Raw genomic sequence first — 19,931 nt, 5'->3', positions numbered from 1 at the left:
GAACTTTATGTTGAGAAAATTCGTCCGAAAAGACGGGCTATCTTTGGAAGTAAATATTTAAAACGTTCTAACCCTAAACACACCAACCCCCCGCTATAAACACGCCTACATGGATGCAGTAAGATCGTGTACAACTTTGCTATTCACGGTTCAGGTGGTTTGAACGGTTCGTTCCGTACGTTTGTAACTCGCCCCCGTGAGCAGCGAATGACGTCACTTGGCAAAACATTCGCCGTCTCGGAGGGAAGCGGGGGATCGGTGGACGTTGGATCTGGTGCAATCCGGAATGGTGCGGGAGAGCCCGAGCACATGGCGATGGTTTTAAAAATAGCTCCAGAGGAGAAACGAACCGCCGGTTACCATAAAGAGCGCAAAAAGGAAAGCAAACAACGGAAAAGAGTACAGCTGAGCGATGGAACGTGTCGGCCGAAAGGGAATAGGGAACGCATTTGGAAAGAAAACAAGCGAGATACAATGGGAGAAAAAACAAGACTAATGCAACACGTGAAGAAGAAACGCACGTGGAATGAGAATCACATACGGTGTAGGGAAACCGTTGGCAAAGATGCACCCGAAAAGGGAAAACACGCGCACAAAAACGCGATCGACCAACGGGTGGAGTGGAAAATCACGTCGTGCTGTGGAGTGTACGGAAGAAAAATCCCCCCGGTCGGGTTCGGAAATGAGGGCGCCCGGTGTTTCTCAGTTCGAGTTTCGCTCGAAGATATATTTTCGCTCTCGGAGTTCGCGTTGGGGAAATTGACTTCGAACAGTGAGTTATCACAAACGTTGCTCGCCAAGCCAGCATCCAGCTTGGTGAGGATATTTTTGAATACTTCTCACTGCGTGAGCCACATCGGGCAGAAGGAAAATATTCGTAGAAGGGAAAACTACAAAGTTGGAGCCAAAAGCAGAATGGATTTGGTGTCCTGTGACATTCACCCCAACCGCAGGTGAGCTGCATACTGGATGAGCCGTGAGAAAAGTGGTGGGAAATTTAAGATACCTCGGAGACGACGACAAGCCATCGAGAGAGATATTGTGAGAGAATTTTATCATTCTTCCCCTTTTGGGGAATGTTCGAAAATGTCGGCGTTCGTGTTTTCGAATCGCTCCGCTCGGCTCTCACTTTCTTTCAGTGAGCGCGATTTTATATATCGCGCAAGGTGCAGAACCGCCGTGTGTGAGGGCGATCGCTTGAACCCGCCGTCGTGTGGCCGCGTTTCGCACACTGTGCACGGTGGGCTCCGACCGGCCGAAGTCCTGCGTCGCGCGCGAGGCCTCGACCGGCCGTATATCGGATGGAGGCTCCCAGTTGCGACCAGAAGCTCGCCAGTGTCGGACCGGCTGCCAGAGCAGACTGTGTGTGTGTCGTAGTTGTTGTTGTTGTTGTTGTTGGCGTAAGGCGAGCGTGCGTGCGTGCGTGCGTGCGTGCATGTGTACGTGTGTTTATCGGTGCGTACGTGCACAATAGAATGCACTGCAAGCTCGAACTGGACGGTAACAGCAGGCCCATCTAGCTCCTAACCCTCGTCGGGTTCCTACTTTCCCTTTCTAGTACCTTTACCAGCTTCCCCCACTTTCCTTGCCCGACCATCGTTTAATTCTTGCACTCCTTTTTAAACCCCGCCGTTCCGCTCAAACACTCACATACTGTCGCTTCCCGCTCGATACGATCGGCACGATCGTCACCGCAGCGTCACTAGAGTCAGCAGAGGTCAGTGTTTTGTTTGTTAGCTCCCCCAGATCAGTATCCACATCCGCTGCAATGCCGGATCGCACCGCTCCAGATCGCGTCCAGATGTTTATCGTATGCGAACAAAGCGCGCGTCCCCGATGATGCCATCGCTGCAGCTGCGGTTCGCTTAGTGTAACGGGGAACTGTCAGTGCTGCGTCAGTGACAAGCGATACCGAGCGATCGGACGCCCGTTGTTTTGCGATTGTTTTCGCGTCGCCGTCTCCGGTGGAATCTTACCAACCGCATCCCTTCCCCTGCCCCTTTCACCGTTCCCCATAGAACCCCTCCCTAGCCGTCGCGGCAAACGTGTTATTTTGCGAGTTCCGCTACTAAACCGCCGATTTATCCAAACGTCAGTGGTGTCGTGCTGCTCCTGTCGCGCCGGGCCGCATGCACTGTCCGAGTGCATCTTAGTGCACCGCCGAGCCGCAGGGTGCGTGTGTGTGTGATTTGCAAAATCGCCCAGTTTTGGATGCGTTCGCGTTAAAAAAAATATATTTAGAAGGAAGAGAAGTAGTGCGCCGTTTCGATCACTGTTTGTTTATTTTGTGCCTTTCGTTGCGAGTTTTTACCCCCCCGCTGCGGAGGTTGTGTGCGTGTGTGGTTTTTGTTTGGCTGGGCGAAATTTAAATAAAAAAAAATGAAAAAATAAAAAAAAAGTAGAAGGAAGCACTACTAGCGCCGAAGAAAAAGAAGCAAGCTTAACGAAACAAGTTTGCGGCGTTACGTAGCGCACCCTGCAAAAGGGTTGACCGTTAAGTAGAAGAGGAGGAATAAGAGAAGATAGTGTCGAAGGGCAAAAAAAAAAATAGCGAAAAGTCGTCCACCCGCCCGCCAGTGGAATGCAAATTTCCCTCGTCTCACGGTCGTCCATGCCCAAGCGTACCTTTCTATCCACTGTGCACGGTTTCTTCACGATCACGGCGTGCTATCCGTCGGTGGGGGGTGCTTCTTGTAGCAGGGGCAGGTGTGCGTACGCGGTGCGTGAGCCGGCGTTTCGTACGTGCGTGCGTGGGGCCGCGTATGTGTGTTCAACATCTTCGTCATCATCACCTCCACCACCACCGCCACGACCGTCACCATCGTCGCCGGTGCACTGGAAGAAAGCAAACCCGGTCTAGGGAGCTGAGAACGACATTTTCAACGCGACGCGAGAAAGAAAGCACAAGTCAAACAAACCGTCAACGTAAGTGGAAAAAGTGGTTTCTTCAATGTCAACTCGTGTGCATTTAGGTGTGTTTGTACCTTTGGTACGGCTGTGGGCGATCGAGCGTGAAATATCTACGCCGACCGGTAATGGTTTTGTCAACCGGTAATTCCCACCCATCGATCGGGGGCATGTAATTACGGACAAACATACACACAAGCAGGGGGGAACCTTCAGCGTCAGCAGAAGTAAAAATAAAACAAAAACCCCTGGCGATGAATTTGCACAATGAGCAATCGACGCGATCGCGATCGGATAGGCAAGAATGTCTTATAAGACCGAAACACTGTCGAAGGAGGGTGGGGGATCACATCATTCGCGTCACTCGACGCCCCCTTTTTTCTTTTCTTCACAACCAACATGGCAGACAACAATGGCTGAAGGAGGGGTTTGGGTTGTTTTGGAATGCATGCCTGCAAAAAAAAAAAAAACAACTCACCAACGGAAGACGGCCTGTCTGGCCAGTTCCCGAGGCTTCGGTTTCATCCGGTTTGGGCGAACCTACACGGTACCCAAACGGGTGCATCGTCGAGGAAAGAAACACTACTGAAACAGATGTACGAAAGAAACGCAACAACATCTCCTGCTTGGACAACAAGCAGTGCGGTTTCGCACGGAGAAGTTGGCGCGTGAAGAAACTCGATCACTCCGCGTCTGCGGTTGGCCGGAGGAGTAGTGGTTGGTTGGCGTTGAGGTGGAACGTGCAGAGGGCGTGAGACTGACCTTCAACTTCAACAGGCACTTCGTCCATGGTTGGCACGATTACTCATGCCCTTCCAGCTGCTCCAACAGCATGTGGAAGGGCCTACTGATCTTCGAAGACATTTTCGTACTTCGCTCCCGATCGTAGAGTGCCATCTTCCGATGTGAACGCGACGTTCGTGTGACTCCAGGGGTGTCAAATTCAAAATCAATGGCCTTTTAAATTACCAAATAATAAGATGTAAAACATTGAACATTTTTTGTTTTTTAAATTTTTGATATTTTGAAGAATGAAATGTAAAGAAATCGAGTTTGGGAACCGCTGGTCTAGGTTAAGTATAGCCAGTTGTCGATTTTTTTCAAAGATTTGCTTGAAAGCGGAATGCAAAGACAAGCAGTTTTGATAACCCTCGTTCACACCGACGTGGACGAACGGTCCAGGGGTTTTGGTTTGAACGTTATCATGTCGATGCTTAATATGTTAGTCGATTACAAAAACCACACACTTATGGAAGACGGTGTGGAGTCTAAGATGTTGTTTTGTATAAAGGTTATGGTTGATGAATTGCAATGTTACTGTTTTACATTTTCCCCATAATATGCAGTGGTGAACCCGTCTATACAATTGATCATTGGTTTCCGTTGTGTACTGAATACTCGTCATGCATTTGCAATGTACTAAAGTACACCGAGGCAATGCTTGTGCTTGCGAATTACGAAAAGGCTACCGTCTCAAGCACGCGCTTTAGCATTTTGTGATCATCATCATTGCGATTTCATGCTGGGTGTACTTTGCTGACCTGGTTTTCGCGTATTATTTTTATCATCTTGTTTACCGAGTGTCGCGAAGAGCATAAAGTGTGCACTTTTGGCCGATAGGATGATGCTGCAGAGAATGTGATGACGTGGGTCAAAGATGTGCCCTGGGGGGTGATGTTCTTTAAGCACTTCGTATGACCAGTTTGAGATTTACCAGTTTGCACTGAACAATCATCAACTTAGAAACCACATGTCAACCAAAAAAGCACCTTAAAAATACTCGTAGTATGCCTGAATATTGTTAAATATAAATAAAACATGAGAAGCAAATCTATGTTGCGCGTAGATTTGTGTTGAAACGTGGAAATGTTAGTCATGGTACGATCTAGGAGGAAACGAGTGTTGATCCATGCATTTGATCTTTATTGTAAGAATGGCATACATGAATGAAAAACATAATAAGGAATAAAACTAACCAGTGTCCATCCGATAACGGGATTGTATTTTAAAATGCTTATTATCAACTTGCAGAGTGTGACTTGACGTGATTTTTCTATAATCAGAAACAAACATGCCAATTATGGTATCGTCAACCCTCATTGGCACGGGTATTTCTATGTCTCAAAAATACTCTTGGGAGCACCTCTTGGGAGCTCCTCTTGGGAGGATTCATCTTCAATGTCAATAAAACATAACCTTTTGTACGGCGGTTATCATCCGGAATTCCCCGGGATGATAAGCCGATCGGTTGGACGATGCACGCGAGTAGCAATTTAGCACAACCAAGAACGATCAGTTGAAAGCGAAACACGAATCGAGAAAGACGTTTCAGCGAAAATGGTGCCCAGGCAAGCCTATGGAGTTTTATTTTTTCTCATATGGTAAGAAAAAGTGTGAAATGAAACTGCTTCTATAAACATGGTTCGAATTGCTTTCTTAGTAATGCAGAAATTTCTCTGTTTTATTTAGCATCACAACGGTAGTTCAGAGCCAGGTGTATCAGGTATATGAGACATCTAGGAATTCTGGAAACTTCAAGATCGAAAATGTTGTCGATGGAGATTTGAGGAATGCCCTTGCGAGCTTCAGAAATCCCTGGACTGTCAAATCACTGGACTTGAGCGGCAATGTGCTGAGTATAATAGATGCTCGTGAATTCACGCGTTTTACCAATCTGCAAGAGTTGAAGCTGGCTTCGAATGTCATAACCGGAGAAGTGGATGTGAGCAGCCTAACTCGACTAGTAACGCTCGATGTGAGCAATAACTATATCAGTCGTGTGGCAGTGGGCTCTTCATTAAAGGATTTATACGCCGACAGCAATAACATTACAAGTGTATCCTGTGCAGGTTCGCAGCAAGGGAAGAAATTCTTCTTGGCTAGCAACAAATTCAACAATTTATTTGATCTTTCGGATGGCTGCCGGCGAGGGTTAGAAGTGTTAAATTTGGAGTTGAACGACATCGACGCAATCGATTTTGATCATCTGCAAGAATCGAGAGATACATTGGTAACCTTGAACCTAGGTTTAAATTTTATCTACGATGTGAAGGGCTCCAATATTGCCATGTTTCCACAACTGAGAAAGTTGGATTTGCAAAACAACAAGATCGCATTCATGAGTCTCGCTCTAAGTGTAGCAAAAAATGCGGAAATCAATCTGAGCAACAATAAGCTGGTGTTGATCGACGAAAAGTTCAATGTTCCCGCAAATAAAATTGATTTGAGGAATAACGAATTCCAGTGTCAAACGTTGCACAAGTATCTAACCCGAACCAAATCGGTTCTATCGCTTGTGGATGCGAAATGTGATAATAAACAAGAAAAAGGTATCTGCTGTGAGAACCTCAGCGCCCCCTTTGCAGATCGCTTAATCGCTCTGAAACGCCAAGAAAACTCATTGTTTACCCCATCAAACGGCGCCGAGGACCAGAAGCGGTGTGAAAAAGAGAATGCGGTAAGATCGCAAAGACTTGCGGCCATCCTAAAGAAGTACAATACGCAAGTTGATTTGGCTGCCCAACAAAGGCGTGAACAAGCAAGGTTGAATGTGACCAAACAGGAGCTCGAGAATAAATTGAAAGATAAAATGCATATTATCCGTGGGCTTGAGAACCTGTTGAAAAGGGAAGCCCAAACTTTGGAGCTCAAGTACAACGAAAATACTCTGCAGATGACCGATGAGATTGTGGAATTTTTTGAAAATAGGAACACCGAAGAGCAAAATAAGCAGAGGCAGGCAATTAAAGATCTAGAGAGCTACCAGAAAATGATCGAACAACAGCTTGAGGAAAAGGAACGATTAGATAAACTGAACGAAGATGCAGATATTGCCCTGCAAAAAGTCAACAGCACTTTGGCGGAATTGAAGACCAAACAGGAAACGTTAACCAAAACTCTAACAACAATGAATGCGGGAAAGTAGCATGAAACGTGCAGCAAAGAAATGTTGAAATCTGAGTAAATAAAACAGAACTCATAGGAGCAAAAACCAAGTTGAATTTACTGTATTATAAAACGTTCTCTCGTTTTTCAATTTCATTTGACTGATGATTGCATACGATTGTGTCTATATAAATCAGCACACTCGCTGATAATACAACAACAAGAACTGTGGAGAACAAATGGGAAGAAGATTTCTAAGTTGGAAGCAATGATTGCATTGGAAGCAAAACACACACTGACCCATGGCATTAAGATTCGTTCAGCTCCTTATCTGGTGGGATTCCCCTCGTTGTGGCAGTTGTCGGTAGCTTGGGTAGCACGAATAAGTTGGGAAGGACGGGAAATTTCGGACTGAGTCGTGAGCGTTACGCCTCGAAGTGTCTGATTATGATAATAGGCGGACATGATACATCCTGCATAGAGCGTATTTTGCCGGATGGAATAAGAACTAATTCGGTAAGAAGATAGTAGACAGATCATTTAGATTGAGGGGAAATCCGAAAATATAATGAAATTAGTTGTTAAAAAAAACGTGTGAACGAATTAAGGTGATAAATAACGTAACGAAACTATTACAACCTATTGAAGTTGACAAACCAATTCACCAATTCACCAAACTGTTATGAACAGTACTGTTTTCACCTGCCCCGTGTCTTTTTAACCGATTGTTTCACAAATACACACGCTCCGTTATTTCGCAGCAAAACGGAACATAAGGTAACTGTTTGCTCTGGAACGGATTACCCGGCACCCGTAACGGCAGCAACATGCAGCTGCATTATTAATGTAACAAGCAGTCCCAATCGATACTGGATGGGTTCACGGTTACAGACATACAGCTAGCTGCAGTTGTTGTTATTGAAGCAGCAGCAAATAATGCAAACCGATATGCACGTACAGTGGGTATGCTGACGAGAAACGAGTCCTTTTTCTTCAACTCCTAAAATGGATACGGCTTCTTTGGCTTGTTTCTTACCGTACTTTAATTTGTGGTTAAGTCGAGTTTCAAAAATCGTTTGTTAAGGAAAGATGGTTTTTGGATTACGCGATAAATCGGTTTAATTTACGTATGGATATTTATTTATTGCAATTAGTTGGTCAAATCAGATGTTGTTGTTATTCTGCGCAGAAATTGACAATTATTTAACTAAAAGGAGAGAAACTGTCTTGATTGAAGTTATTTACTCTTCAACTCTTTACTCTTCAACAATTAACAATATGTCAATAACAATATGTCATAAAACAATATGTCAATAATATATCGATTGCCCGTAACACTAGTTTAAGCACTTAATGCTAGTTTAGACATGTGGAAAGTCCTGAACATGTTATGTTTTAATTAGTAATTCTAGTAAGGTCTAAATTTACGTGTGCTAATATTGGTTGGGAAAAAGTCCTGGGTCTTTTCATTAAAAATGGATAACAAATATCTGTATAATGCTGGTCATAAATTAATTTACATAATATAAGTATTCATAAAATTTTCATAACCATTTTAGCTTTCGCAAAATATATCGAGTGAAGTTTTCATTGCTGCAAAATATCTAATCCTTACCAATAAGCAAGGATCAACAAAATGATACCAATTCAAGATGAACGTTGTTTATCAAGTAATGGAAGTAAGAACATAAGGTTATAGCGTATATGGATAAGGCATGTTGGTTGCGGTACAGACCGCATTGGTCTGCTTTTAATCCCAAAACAAATGGTTCCAAAAGACAATTCAACCGGTGGGGTTAACACGGTAGGCAAAAGGAAACTGTCAAGTGAAAACTGATTGAATAAAACGAGGCTTAACATAAAATTTTAAACAGAACGCCCCCTAAATCCAAGCATTCAACAAGTAGGGCTTTTCGGCTGATTTAATATGCAAGAAGCGACGCCAGCGTACAAACCATCCTGACGCCGATATGGTTATTTTTCAGCCTTTCTTTTCCCCGCCATGGCATTCGCGTTGATATCGGTCATTCCCGGGTAGAATAAAAAAAAAGAATAAATAAAACTCTCACAAGGTCAAGTGATGTCGAAGTCGTGCTCGGTGTATTAAGAACAGAGAAGCGCCTGTGTTCGGCATCGAATAATTTTTACTTAAGATTCCGAGCATGAGGTACGCCCGATGAAAGCATTCGGTGCGCGCGTGTTGCCCATATGGATATGCGCCCTGTAAAGTGGAGGCTCACGAAGAAAGATGTTGTTTTCATTCAGAGCATATCCTACGGAGTCAGCATATTCCAGCCCGTCGGTATGTTTGTTCGGAAAGCGAGAGTACGGAATGGGAATGTGTCGCATTTCGGTGCCGTCTGTTACGGCAGCAGAGCTAAGGAGCGGGACAGGGCAGGGCAGATGAGATCGAGCGTCCAGCGTCACCAGTCGCCAGAATTGAACGTTTGCCAGAACATGCAAATCGAGCCGCCTTTAGCATCCATCATAACCGCATCCGGTACCGCGTTCGCCAACCGGGGGCCAACGGGTGGCCTTTGGAGTACGCACATATTTATGCCACCCCCGGAGGAGATGACAGCGGACAAATACATCTGTATGCCGCAGCACGACGAATCAACAAGCCAATCCATCCTGGTCGAGTTCGGAGGGAACGATGTGTGTGCTGGTTCAGTCCATTTGCGACATTGTGGACTGCATCCAGCCGCGTGCCCGGCACTGTGCGCTATTCAGAGGACATTCGCCGTCGTGTGTTATTTTGCAGAAGTCCGTTGAGAAGGTGGAAGTGGGACGGCAATAGGAGGCGCCATTAATCGCGTGGCGCTTGTCCAAAAAATTGAAAGTGAAAAATAGAGGATGGACGTTTTGCATCGTTCGTCCGGTGTCCCGGTCGTGGGACTCTGCTCTGCCCGGTGGCCAAGTCAGCTGACGGTGAAAGTGCGGTACATTTACCGGTCAACCGGTGCTACCGCCGAGCGAAATACGTTTCCGGAACCGGTTGATTGATCGTCGAGTCGTTGGATAACTGATTGCCCGTTCCGAAGCGACGATCTGTTTGACAGGTGATACTCGATCGATCGGGCGAAGTGATGAAGTGTCATCGAAGCCTGGGAAGAAAAGGGACTCAGCTGATTTGAGCTAGTCCCTGTCCAGAAGCCATTGGCATCCTATCGATTAGCTGTTAGGATTTGGAAGGCTCGATGGGTCATCGAATGATTTATTGGGTCTCATTCGTCTGTCAGAAGGTCGGAATCACGATGAGAGGAGTTCAGGAGACAGATTCGTTTGGTATTAATGGCGTTTTATTAAATGTAGGTAATATTCTACGTATAATAAATTTTCTTTCATTAAACTATATAGAATTTTTATTTATCTGTAGAATCTCATAAAAATTTGACATTTTAGATAAATTATGTTGATAGGGTTTTGATGTTCCTGCTCTCTCAAGAAAGTGTATTATTTTGAAGAAAAGTATCCTTGGATTAATAACATAAACCATCATCATCGATGTCATTGTCATGGTTACCGTATTTAATATTTTTGTGATCAGCAAATCCTAGCTTCTATTCTGGTTGGCAAGTCGAATGGTTACAAACAATCGTTTAGATTTTCGCAACACATTTAACAATTTTCAAATAGCTTCTTTGACCTCCAGTGCATGGCCTTTTGCCTGAAGACCTTTGCCAACCAGAATGCTGCACTATGTCTCACGATAGTCGCCGTTAGATATTCTTATTTGCAGAGATTCGCACGGAGACGCACTGCTCGGTAGGAATAAAATATGCAAATCGATTTCGCTTTCCAAAAGCGTACCACTGGCTACGATCCGGCCCTCTCCTTTTGCCGCCTCATTACACCTTCCACCGACGGTGGTGGTGACCTCCGCCAAGGACCGCCGCATTTCGCACTGGCGCTAACGAAATGTGGATTTATGGTAATGCATTCATTAATCCTGCGTAATAATGCGCACCATCGTTACGTTATAAATTCCCTTATCCACTGCCCCGAGATATGGGTCCGTGGAGAGGCATTCTTCTTCGGCATCGCGTCGTCTCGCCGGTCGGTGGCGGGGTGAGAACTGAGCCAGCAATTCACTGGGTCACTGGCTTCGGTTAAGTCCGCCCGCAGAAACGACACAAAGAAGTCGCCGTTTAGACAACTTGGGCCCCAGCCCGAGACGGGTGTCGGGTCCCTTCAGAACGCAACTTGCAGATAGGGTATTCGGTGCGATAGGTAGAGTGTTATGTTGCTTAAAACCTCAATCGTAGATTAGCACTAAGCGCGAGTGGCGGCACAACACTTACCCACCGAAAACCAATCGTTAGGGGATAAATGACACATAAATTAGTACGCCCGTGTCGTATCTCGGGGGCACTTAGTTGAAAGCAAAAATCCGATCGAGATCTGGTGTCGAAAACTTAAACGGTTGCATGCGACACTGGAGGGACAACGTTTCAGGGAAATGCTGTCGCACAATGTTCTCCAAAGCCATGAACCATGGCTCGTTTGCTCTTCTGTCATCCGCACGGTGGGGATTTAAATTTATTTACGCAACATATTGAACATAGACACTGCTTCCAACTCTACGGTCTCTGGGACCAAAAGAATGCTGTTGGATAAGGGAAAATATGTTCTTGATTTTTCGGGCCCATACTAACCCCTCGTTAGCAAATGATTCGTGTAAATTCGTTCCCTCCGTTCAGCATGGACCACAGCAGCCATCTTTGTAAGGCCGCTCCATAATGGATTGACGAAGAAAATCGAATGTTAATGGCACCACCGGTTCTTTCTCGGTGAAGACAAGGCTCAGTGTTTCCGTTTGACATGCGGGAGCTGCAATTATCTCTAAAATACGACGTTGTCTATGTCCCAGATGTCGAAATTCAGACTCGAACACTCGGTGTGATAGATAAATCTGTACTTGGCAGCAATGTGGCGTTGCTTGAAATGAATGTCAGTAATTCGAATTCCAAAACGTGCCATGGGAAGGCGATACGATTTTCCGGTCGAATCAGAATTGTATCTATTGTAAAGCATGCGATTAAATATTCATTTCCGATCGAAACGACGAAACGGGGTTTATTCTTTATGGCAAATCTTTGAATTACCATTTCATTCCTTGAAAGTATGTCAAAAGTTCGTGTTTAATGTCAAGTTAAAAGATTTGCAAATTAAATTTTCGGAACCTAATAATGGCAAGAAGAAATAAGACGAAAAAATCATTTTTGTTGCTTTAGAGTTATTGTTTGAATTTTATCTCTCACTCAATGTTAAACTCAACAATATTTTCAAATATCAGCACTAAAAAATGACGATGGGAATAATAGTAGTTAATAATCCTTTTTTTACTCTCTTTCCAGGTATGTCATCATTTTTTTCTTAAAGCATCAGGTGAGCTTCTCGTTTCACAAATACTATAAGGGGATAAATTTACCTGCATTTTAGTGAACAAATATTTAATAAATGACACAAAGTTAAGAACTTCTTACTCTTGCACTGAGAGCAAAAAATTGGGCCCCGTTAATTTGCTTGAAGCAATCGAATAAATACGAGCTGGATTAATTTATTCGTATCGAATTTTCATATAAAAATCACGCTACAAACACAGAGCAGGCAAATCTGCATAAACACTGTAAGGCCGGAATCGTTTGGAAGCGTTATGGGAATGCTTCGGTGAACATTTTTATTTTCAATTTATCAAAAAATCAATCGTTCAGCATCGCTGATTTTAATGCTTCTTCCCGATACCACCCCGATGCGATGGATCGGCCATTCCGCGGTGGGAAGTGGAGCGTTGAATCGATCTGGTTTTCCGTTCACTTGAGCTTCTAATTTGCGTTTAATTTAATATTCCATTCGTAGAAATTTCTCGCAAAATTTCCGCTCGCCGCGGCGCATAACTTATTCGTTCGACCCGGTTTTGCGTTTCCGGGGTTCCGGGAGGGTCCTGGAGGCAGTCTATTTCCTGAAGCCATCGAGCCGTATCCGTCAGCAGCAAAGGAAACATCCTTTTTATGTTTTTCGTCTTTGGCAGAGAAGTATGCGCCCGCACCCCCACCAGCCTACGGCTCGTTTTGATGAGTTTTGTCCGTGTTCGTACTTTCCATTAATGCGGTGCAAGTTTAATGAGGAATGGTCAATTGATTGGTTCGTTTCGGGGGGGATTCTTTGGAGTTGGAGTTCGCGAGCTTTGAAGGCATTTTATCTTTAAAAGCGAAGTTTTGATGATTTCTTTGCAGGATAGGCATCGAGTTTTAACTGAAGACTTTCTTGAATAATATAATGCTTTCATAGCATTAGATGAATAAATAAGCATCTTTTAAAATATTTATGTTCCAGGAGTGATTTAGATAGCCGACTGCTTTGTATAAGAATGAAACAAGAAAGAAGAATTATTTCACGAAAATAAAATGTCTTCGTAGGTGCTTAATGAAACAGCGAAAGCGTACCACAATAAAAGCCTGCAAATCCTCGGCCAAACACTCACGATATCACGAGCAACATTGTGGTCAGCTTTGTCAGTACCAACCGCGGACCTATAGCGCGGCATAAATATAGACTGCCCCATTGCTCGAGCCCCACACACATTGCCCAAGAGAGCTGGCTTTTCCAGTTGGTAGGATGAAAAAGTGAGCCGGTTTTTTTCTTCATTACCCGTAAAATCGGACAGGAAGGCACGTGTACCGTACCTTAACGAACGTTGCATCGAAAGTATCTGCACGGCTTTTCCAGCTGGGGGGGGCTTAGCCGGACTCCAGATATAAGGGATTAAGTGGTGGTGCGGCTACGTGCTTGCGGTCGCAGCGTGTAAGTAACTTTAGAACAAAGATGAAGAAATAGTATCGCACTACCCCAAGGGAAGGGCCAACCCAATGTGGTTGGGTTTATCAGCAGAGCACGGTTCAGGTTGCGGGTTTGTTGCCACTGTCCGGGATTTAATGTCCATCTGCTCTCGCCACGGGGAAACCTGCGGTAAGGATGACGATAATCCGCTTCTCGAGATATATGATCGTCCAATGTTCGGGTTAAAGGACTAGTGTGAGGCTTGAAATTGGAGCAACGGTAACCGGTCCTATACCACATGCACATTGTATGTATCCGACGGTTGATGCTGAAGGGTAGAAAACAGAAGAAAAACAAAGCAAGGATTAATTATTTTTTAGCTTTAGAACTTTTTATGCTGCATTATGGTGCACAAAACAGCACGTAAAATACATCAAGCTTGTAAACAAAAAAATATGTGAAGCAAACTGTTGAATTAGTGAGGTAAGAAAATTCCGGATGATTACCACAATTTTGTGTTTTTTGCTGCAAGATCTACAGCAACTGTTAGTTCCACTTGAAATGGCAACCATTCCTTGGAAAGCGAGCCAAAGTGGAAAGGATTCCGCAATTCAAGAAAAAGAGCTTCCGCAGACTGCAACGCTTGACTTGTTGCATCTTCGCAGAGTACTCTGCGCCATTCTTTCCAGCTTCTGCTGTCGAGTGTGTTGTTCAAGGAGGCGGAGGAAGCGAAGGAAGGGGTAGACAACAACCGGTTACGAGCGAGCAAAGCGGAAAATAAAAACAGAACTTTTCCCTCGATTGCCATCCGGTGCACACGTTCACACAACACCTCGTTTTTTGCTCGTTCGCATTGCTCACTTTATGGCTCCCTAATCGAGCCCGGAGCTTCCTAGGCCGGCCAAGGGCGTTTTTGAAGGAGTTAAAGCAACGTTTCCGGAAAACGAACTCACGCGGTTTAAGATCTTGTGAAGCGTGTTTATGTTTGATTTTAAGCACTTTTGATTTACCTATCTGTGTACAATATTGTACGATCACGAAGCATTATTATTCGTTAGACAAAGATGCTTGGTTGCCGGGTGATCCATGGTTCGCTCACAATATTTACTCCATACGTCATCCTGGGTCGACTGTTTGGCGCCGAGTGGGCAAAGAAAAGCTCGGGGCACTTTAGATGGTCATTACAGATAGCCGTCCCGTTATCCTGCCTCGGGAGTCTATCGGGCCGATCAATAAAACCTGTAAATCACACCCACACGCCATTCCGCCATCCGGTGCTGGGCATTGGCCGGGCTGGGCTTAATTCAAACATGTCCGGAACATGGCTCGCTTTAACCTTCAGACCCGTTTGGAAAAACGTTTGCTTTCACACGTCCTCGCCCTCGCGCGGATGGCAGGAGTCGATCAATAATTCAATGGAAAAATCCAAAGAGTAAACAGAAGCTCAGTCATCGACCGGTTCCCGAATGTCCGCCCGGGCTGAAGCCACTTGAGCCTTGGGCAGGTACTCGAACGGTTCGGTTTGGTGGGGTCAATCGTGTGGCCACACGATACCCTATACGGAGGTTTATGCCAGCATATAGTCCTGCAAGTTCGAAACGCTCTATGTCCCGTTGTCTTTGGTATCGAGTGTTCACTCCCGCTCCAAGGAGTGTCTCAGGTTCGAGTAGAAACATTGATCGCTATCTTTTATTCATGATCCTCTAGCTTCATTCAATTTCCGTCAACAGCGAGGATGAATGTTTCGGTGGCGAGGAGTGTCTTCCGTGGATAGCTACTCCCGGTCATAACACGCAACTTTCGGACTCTTCGGAAGGAAGTCTGAACAATGGAGGCGCCCAATATGGTCGTTAGCAATCGAAAGTGGCGCTGCGGACTGGACGTCGTTCGGCGATGGAATGGACACTAGCGGAATATCGCTATGATGAATCACAACACTTTATTAGGCACGCCGTAAGCGTTGGCTTAGGTGCAGAAGCCACATGCCTGCGGACACTAGAACGAGGGCGTTTTGTTTGGTGGAAGGAAATGTCCTTGTGAGGAAAATAAACGAAAATTAACGTAGTTGGGATGTATGCTTACCAAGTGTAAGTTAATGGGCTTATACAAATTTTCACTCGAAAATATTCATTGAGAGATATTGTTTGTTGGGAAATCTGTATTTGAAGATTGTTTTACTAATTATTCTATCGATATTACATGTTAGTATTTTTTATTATTTTAACATTAATAACATTAAGTAAACAAGGTTTTTGTTATTAGTTTATTTTAGTATAATCGTTATGGCTGTGATTTTTTTGTTTTTTAAATAATCTGCGCATTGTACCGCAGCATGATAACGGCTCGCGTGTCGTCAACCTCATCGATTATGGTCCATTCGTAGACGTTTTCGTGTTTCCGGAGGCCACTTTCGACGTTTGCACGATGCACGATGGTCCATAACGTTAAGCGGACGTGAATTAAGCAAATGGTATAAATTAGCCACCGAGGATATGCCAGGAGCCTGGGGTGACAATGGTCATGTCACCGTTAATTATCCCAGTTTTTGGCAACAAAAAAGGGATGAATCGCCCAAGATTAATTGCTACTAGCTGCGGGGGACATTGGTTCGAAAAAAAAACTATTGTGCTTTAAGTAGGGAGTAAATAGTAAACGGAGGGTGAATGCAGGAAAATTGTCCGTTTTTCTGAGATTAGGAGTAATTTAGATGAATACTGACACTAACACGAGTGTTGCATAATTTATTTCATTCGATAGTCAGTTCCTGCTGAAACTTTGATTTGCTTTATATTTTGGTGATTGTTATTTCCACATACTAGTTAAACGTTCATGCTTCCAAGCTGCCTTAATAACTATTGATTTGAAGAAGATATCAATACTACATTTTGGTTTCGTTCTCGTTATAATAACATGGCTGCCGAAAATAGATTTCATTTCAGGAATTCTAAATTCAGGAATTTTTTGTTGATCTGAAACTGCAATCTGGTTCTTAAATCAGTCTTTTGAACCCTTGAATACATGCTGGGACTATCAATGCATATTTTAATTATTTTGATGGTGTATATTCATATATTCAGCGTAACAGGTACGCTTCTTGTGCGATTTAATATGCAAGACGAGGCGTTGTCTTGCCTAACCGCTGTGTTCGTGCAATGCGTTTTCGTTGTTTTCTTTCTTTCATGCATCTAAACTTGTTGATATCCATCCTCCGTTCGCTAAAGATGTCCCACACAAGGTCAGAAGGACACGCCCAGTGTTGGATGTATGTTCAATGTTCAAAATTATAAAAGTACAGTGTACGTACTCAATCGTTTAGAAATTATCTTTCGTTGAACATGAATGATACGGTAAGAATGTGACGTTTCTCAAGAATTGTGTGAGACTTTTGAAGTGGGCATTCAATTTTCAGAGAGGATCAGACAAATTTTCCTTTGTGTTTTTTTCTTCCCATCGCTTGCCACAGTCGGAAGCCAACTGGTTCTTTCAAAAAGCATGAGACCGGACTTATACATGTCCATGCCACAATTACAACAAACTAACCGAATCCAACCGATCCCCTACCGACTTTGGTTCAGTCCATTTGCCATATTTTGGATCGCGCCCAAAACACATGTTGGAATCTTGTATTCACACTAGACGGCACATGGAGCACACCTGTTGTGAAGTTGTTCGGAAGAAGCAAAAGTGGGGAAAGGATATTGGTTGGAAGTGTGGCGTGTACAAAAGAAACAAATAAGTGAGTGACACTTTGTAGAACAGATTTTTGGCATCTTCGGCTATTAGGCTGGCAGACAAATTGATGCCAATAGAGGGGATATTTCCGGAAAGGGGACCGATGACACTTGTTGAAAGACACTTGCTACGTTGAACATGTTACGGACTACGATTAATTTGCGGTAATTTAAGAAGCAGTGAGGTGATTTTTATAGTCATATTTTAATTTTGGTAAATATTTTACATGATGGCTTTCTCTTCGTTGGATGACATTGTAACATCGTTAGTTTTGCGTAAATATTTAGATAAAGTTACTTTTTTAATCAACATCGCTTGCAACGCTACGATTTCCCTCTCTAACTCTTTAATTTGGATTCTCTTGTTTTCGAGTTCAGTTAAACGGTCCCTTGCCTGATCATTTTTCGATTTGTTTCTTTCCTTTAGAAACGAGATTGAGTGTGACCAATATTCTGCAAGCTTCATGGAAGTGTTGTTGAATTTAGTTACGTTTGTTGTTTCGAACTTATTCACAATATTTCTATGCAATGCGTTTATCTCCGATACTGTTGCGTGCAACAACAAAACATCATTGCACTGTTCTTGATAACTTGCACTTGATGTGCCTTTAGTTTCGTTTTGAAACAAACTTACATCCACCTCGCATTTACGGGATTCTTTGTTTATTTCTAGAAGTCTTTCCAAATACGGAGTTCCCGCGTTTTGTCGGCAGCAAATGCCTCCGATCTCTTCGTACGGTGTAGCGCAATTTTCATCTCGATCTTTGATGGCAGTTTTAGACAGGGCCGATGTAAGTGTCCGCAAATTTTCACAATCCCAATCATTAGAAGCGAGTGAAATGCGTATCTGGTTGTTCTTGACCCTTGGTGTAATCATCACCAACGAATTATGATCGAGTGAAAGCGATTCAAGCTTATTCAGGTGGTATGCCGTATTGTCAAGATTTACCAAATTGTTGTGCGATAGATCGAACACTCTCAGCATCGGCAGGTCCATCGAAGTATCGACGGTGAACAGTTGGTTGTTGTTCAGTAGTAAGATTTGCAGACGTTCTAGCTGCAAAAATGGCTCGGACTCTATTTCTTGCAATTGGTTGTGCGAAAGGTAAAGCTCGACCAGCCCTGGAAACTGTTGGACCCAACGAGTTTGTTGAATGTTGTTGGACGTCAGATCGAGTACCCTCAACATTCGGCTGAATCCGGTCACGATTCCGATTAGATTGTGTGATGCATTCAGATATTGGACTCTCTGTGACAAGGCCACCTCCTCAAGCTTGTTGTAACTCACGTCGATGTCAAGAAGGCTTGGAATCAGAGCCAATCTGAAGAAGTTAACTTTATTGTTGGAAATGTTAACGTACTTGAGTTCGGTTGTCAACTGAAAAGTCCCATCTTCGATTCGTTCCAAATTGTTACCAGCAACTGTGAGTGTCTTCAGTTTGCGCGTTTGCTGGAATAAGGTTGGCGGTAGGGCAGCAAGTCGATTTTCGGCAAGAGATATATGCTCCACCGAATGAAGACCATCGAACACATCATCATCCAGAGCTTCGATATTATTTTTGCCGAGGTACAACCGTTTGATCCTGGTACCGTTACGCAAAGCTTCCGACTTAACGGTTTTAGTTTGTAGATTTTCCAGATGCAGTATTTCTACGTTTGGAAACGAGTGTAACAGTTGCTTTGGAATCCATTTCATTGTTGATGACGAAAAAGCGATCCTTTTCTTGCCAGTAAGCTGCGTCTTATTGCTTCCAAAATAGTATTCAAAATCTCTCGAGATAATGAACGCATGGCTAAACACACAATCCTCGATTTTTGTACCTCTATCGCAAGGTATTGGCATTTGAGAAAGAGAAGACTTATGCTCAATTGATGCTGGAGTCACTTTATCATCCTCATTGCTTTGACTCGCGATTGATTCACACCGGAGGAGAATGCTGTTTAAATAAATAAACATTTTTATGTTGTTCAAATTCGAACTTAATTGCGAATTCTTACCAGCTTATCACAGCCCAACAAACGAAGGTGACAGAGCACATCGTTGCCATATTTATTTTGTTGATTCAACTATTGACACTTTTTCCGTTTGGGTTGTGCGTTATTGGGACCATGTCTGGTTCCAGTGGAAGTCCCGGAAACAATGATAACGTGGGTTTTTCAAATTGCCAGTCCACAGAGATTGTGGTGTGTAAGGTGAGGTTAAGGTTTCAAACCGGCTAGGGATTGATAGATTAGGAGCAAAGCGTGTAAGTCGAACATAGAATCAATGGAGATAATTTGACGCAAAACCCCCAGAACGAACCGTTTCTTATCAGTGTGTTTGAACATAGTTGTTCGAAGCGGCAATATATGTTTACCATTTTTTTTAGCCCCAAATCAACGTTCTGCCCTTTCCGGATGACCTAAAGTTTTGTAATCGAACCTCTTCAGTGACTTGTTCCTGTTATGGCACACAATCACGGTTTAAAATTAGTTCCAAATGCGACGTGATCACTGAAAGACGAAACACCATGTCGCGGTTAAACACATCGCTTATTTGTGCTTTTCTGGTTTAGTAAGAGCATGCTTAAAATCATGGTACATTACGAATAACAAACAATTCTTTTCAGCACCGTTGCCGCTGTG

General features: G+C 43.8%; 1 protein-coding gene across 1 annotated transcript; it reads right to left on the bottom strand.

Annotated features, from left to right (window-relative positions):
* Positions 1–7,100: 7,100 nt before the first annotated feature.
* LOC131294639 (uncharacterized) lies at positions 7,101–19,002 on the bottom strand. The gene is made up of 2 exons (XM_058322683.1): positions 17,941–19,002; positions 7,101–7,160 (listed from the first exon to the last, which is right to left on the bottom strand). The coding sequence occupies exons 1-2, from the start codon at positions 19,000–19,002 to the stop codon at positions 7,101–7,103; spliced, it is 1,122 nt and encodes a 373-aa protein (XP_058178666.1).
* Positions 19,003–19,931: the final 929 nt, after the last annotated feature.

This window comes from Anopheles ziemanni, chromosome 2 (genome assembly GCF_943734765.1).
Source record: "Anopheles ziemanni chromosome 2, idAnoZiCoDA_A2_x.2, whole genome shotgun sequence".
Taxonomy (NCBI): Eukaryota; Metazoa; Arthropoda; class Insecta; order Diptera; family Culicidae; genus Anopheles; species Anopheles ziemanni.
The sequence above is the reverse complement of the archived record's forward strand: the minus strand, read 5'-3'. Positions and strand labels throughout refer to the sequence as shown.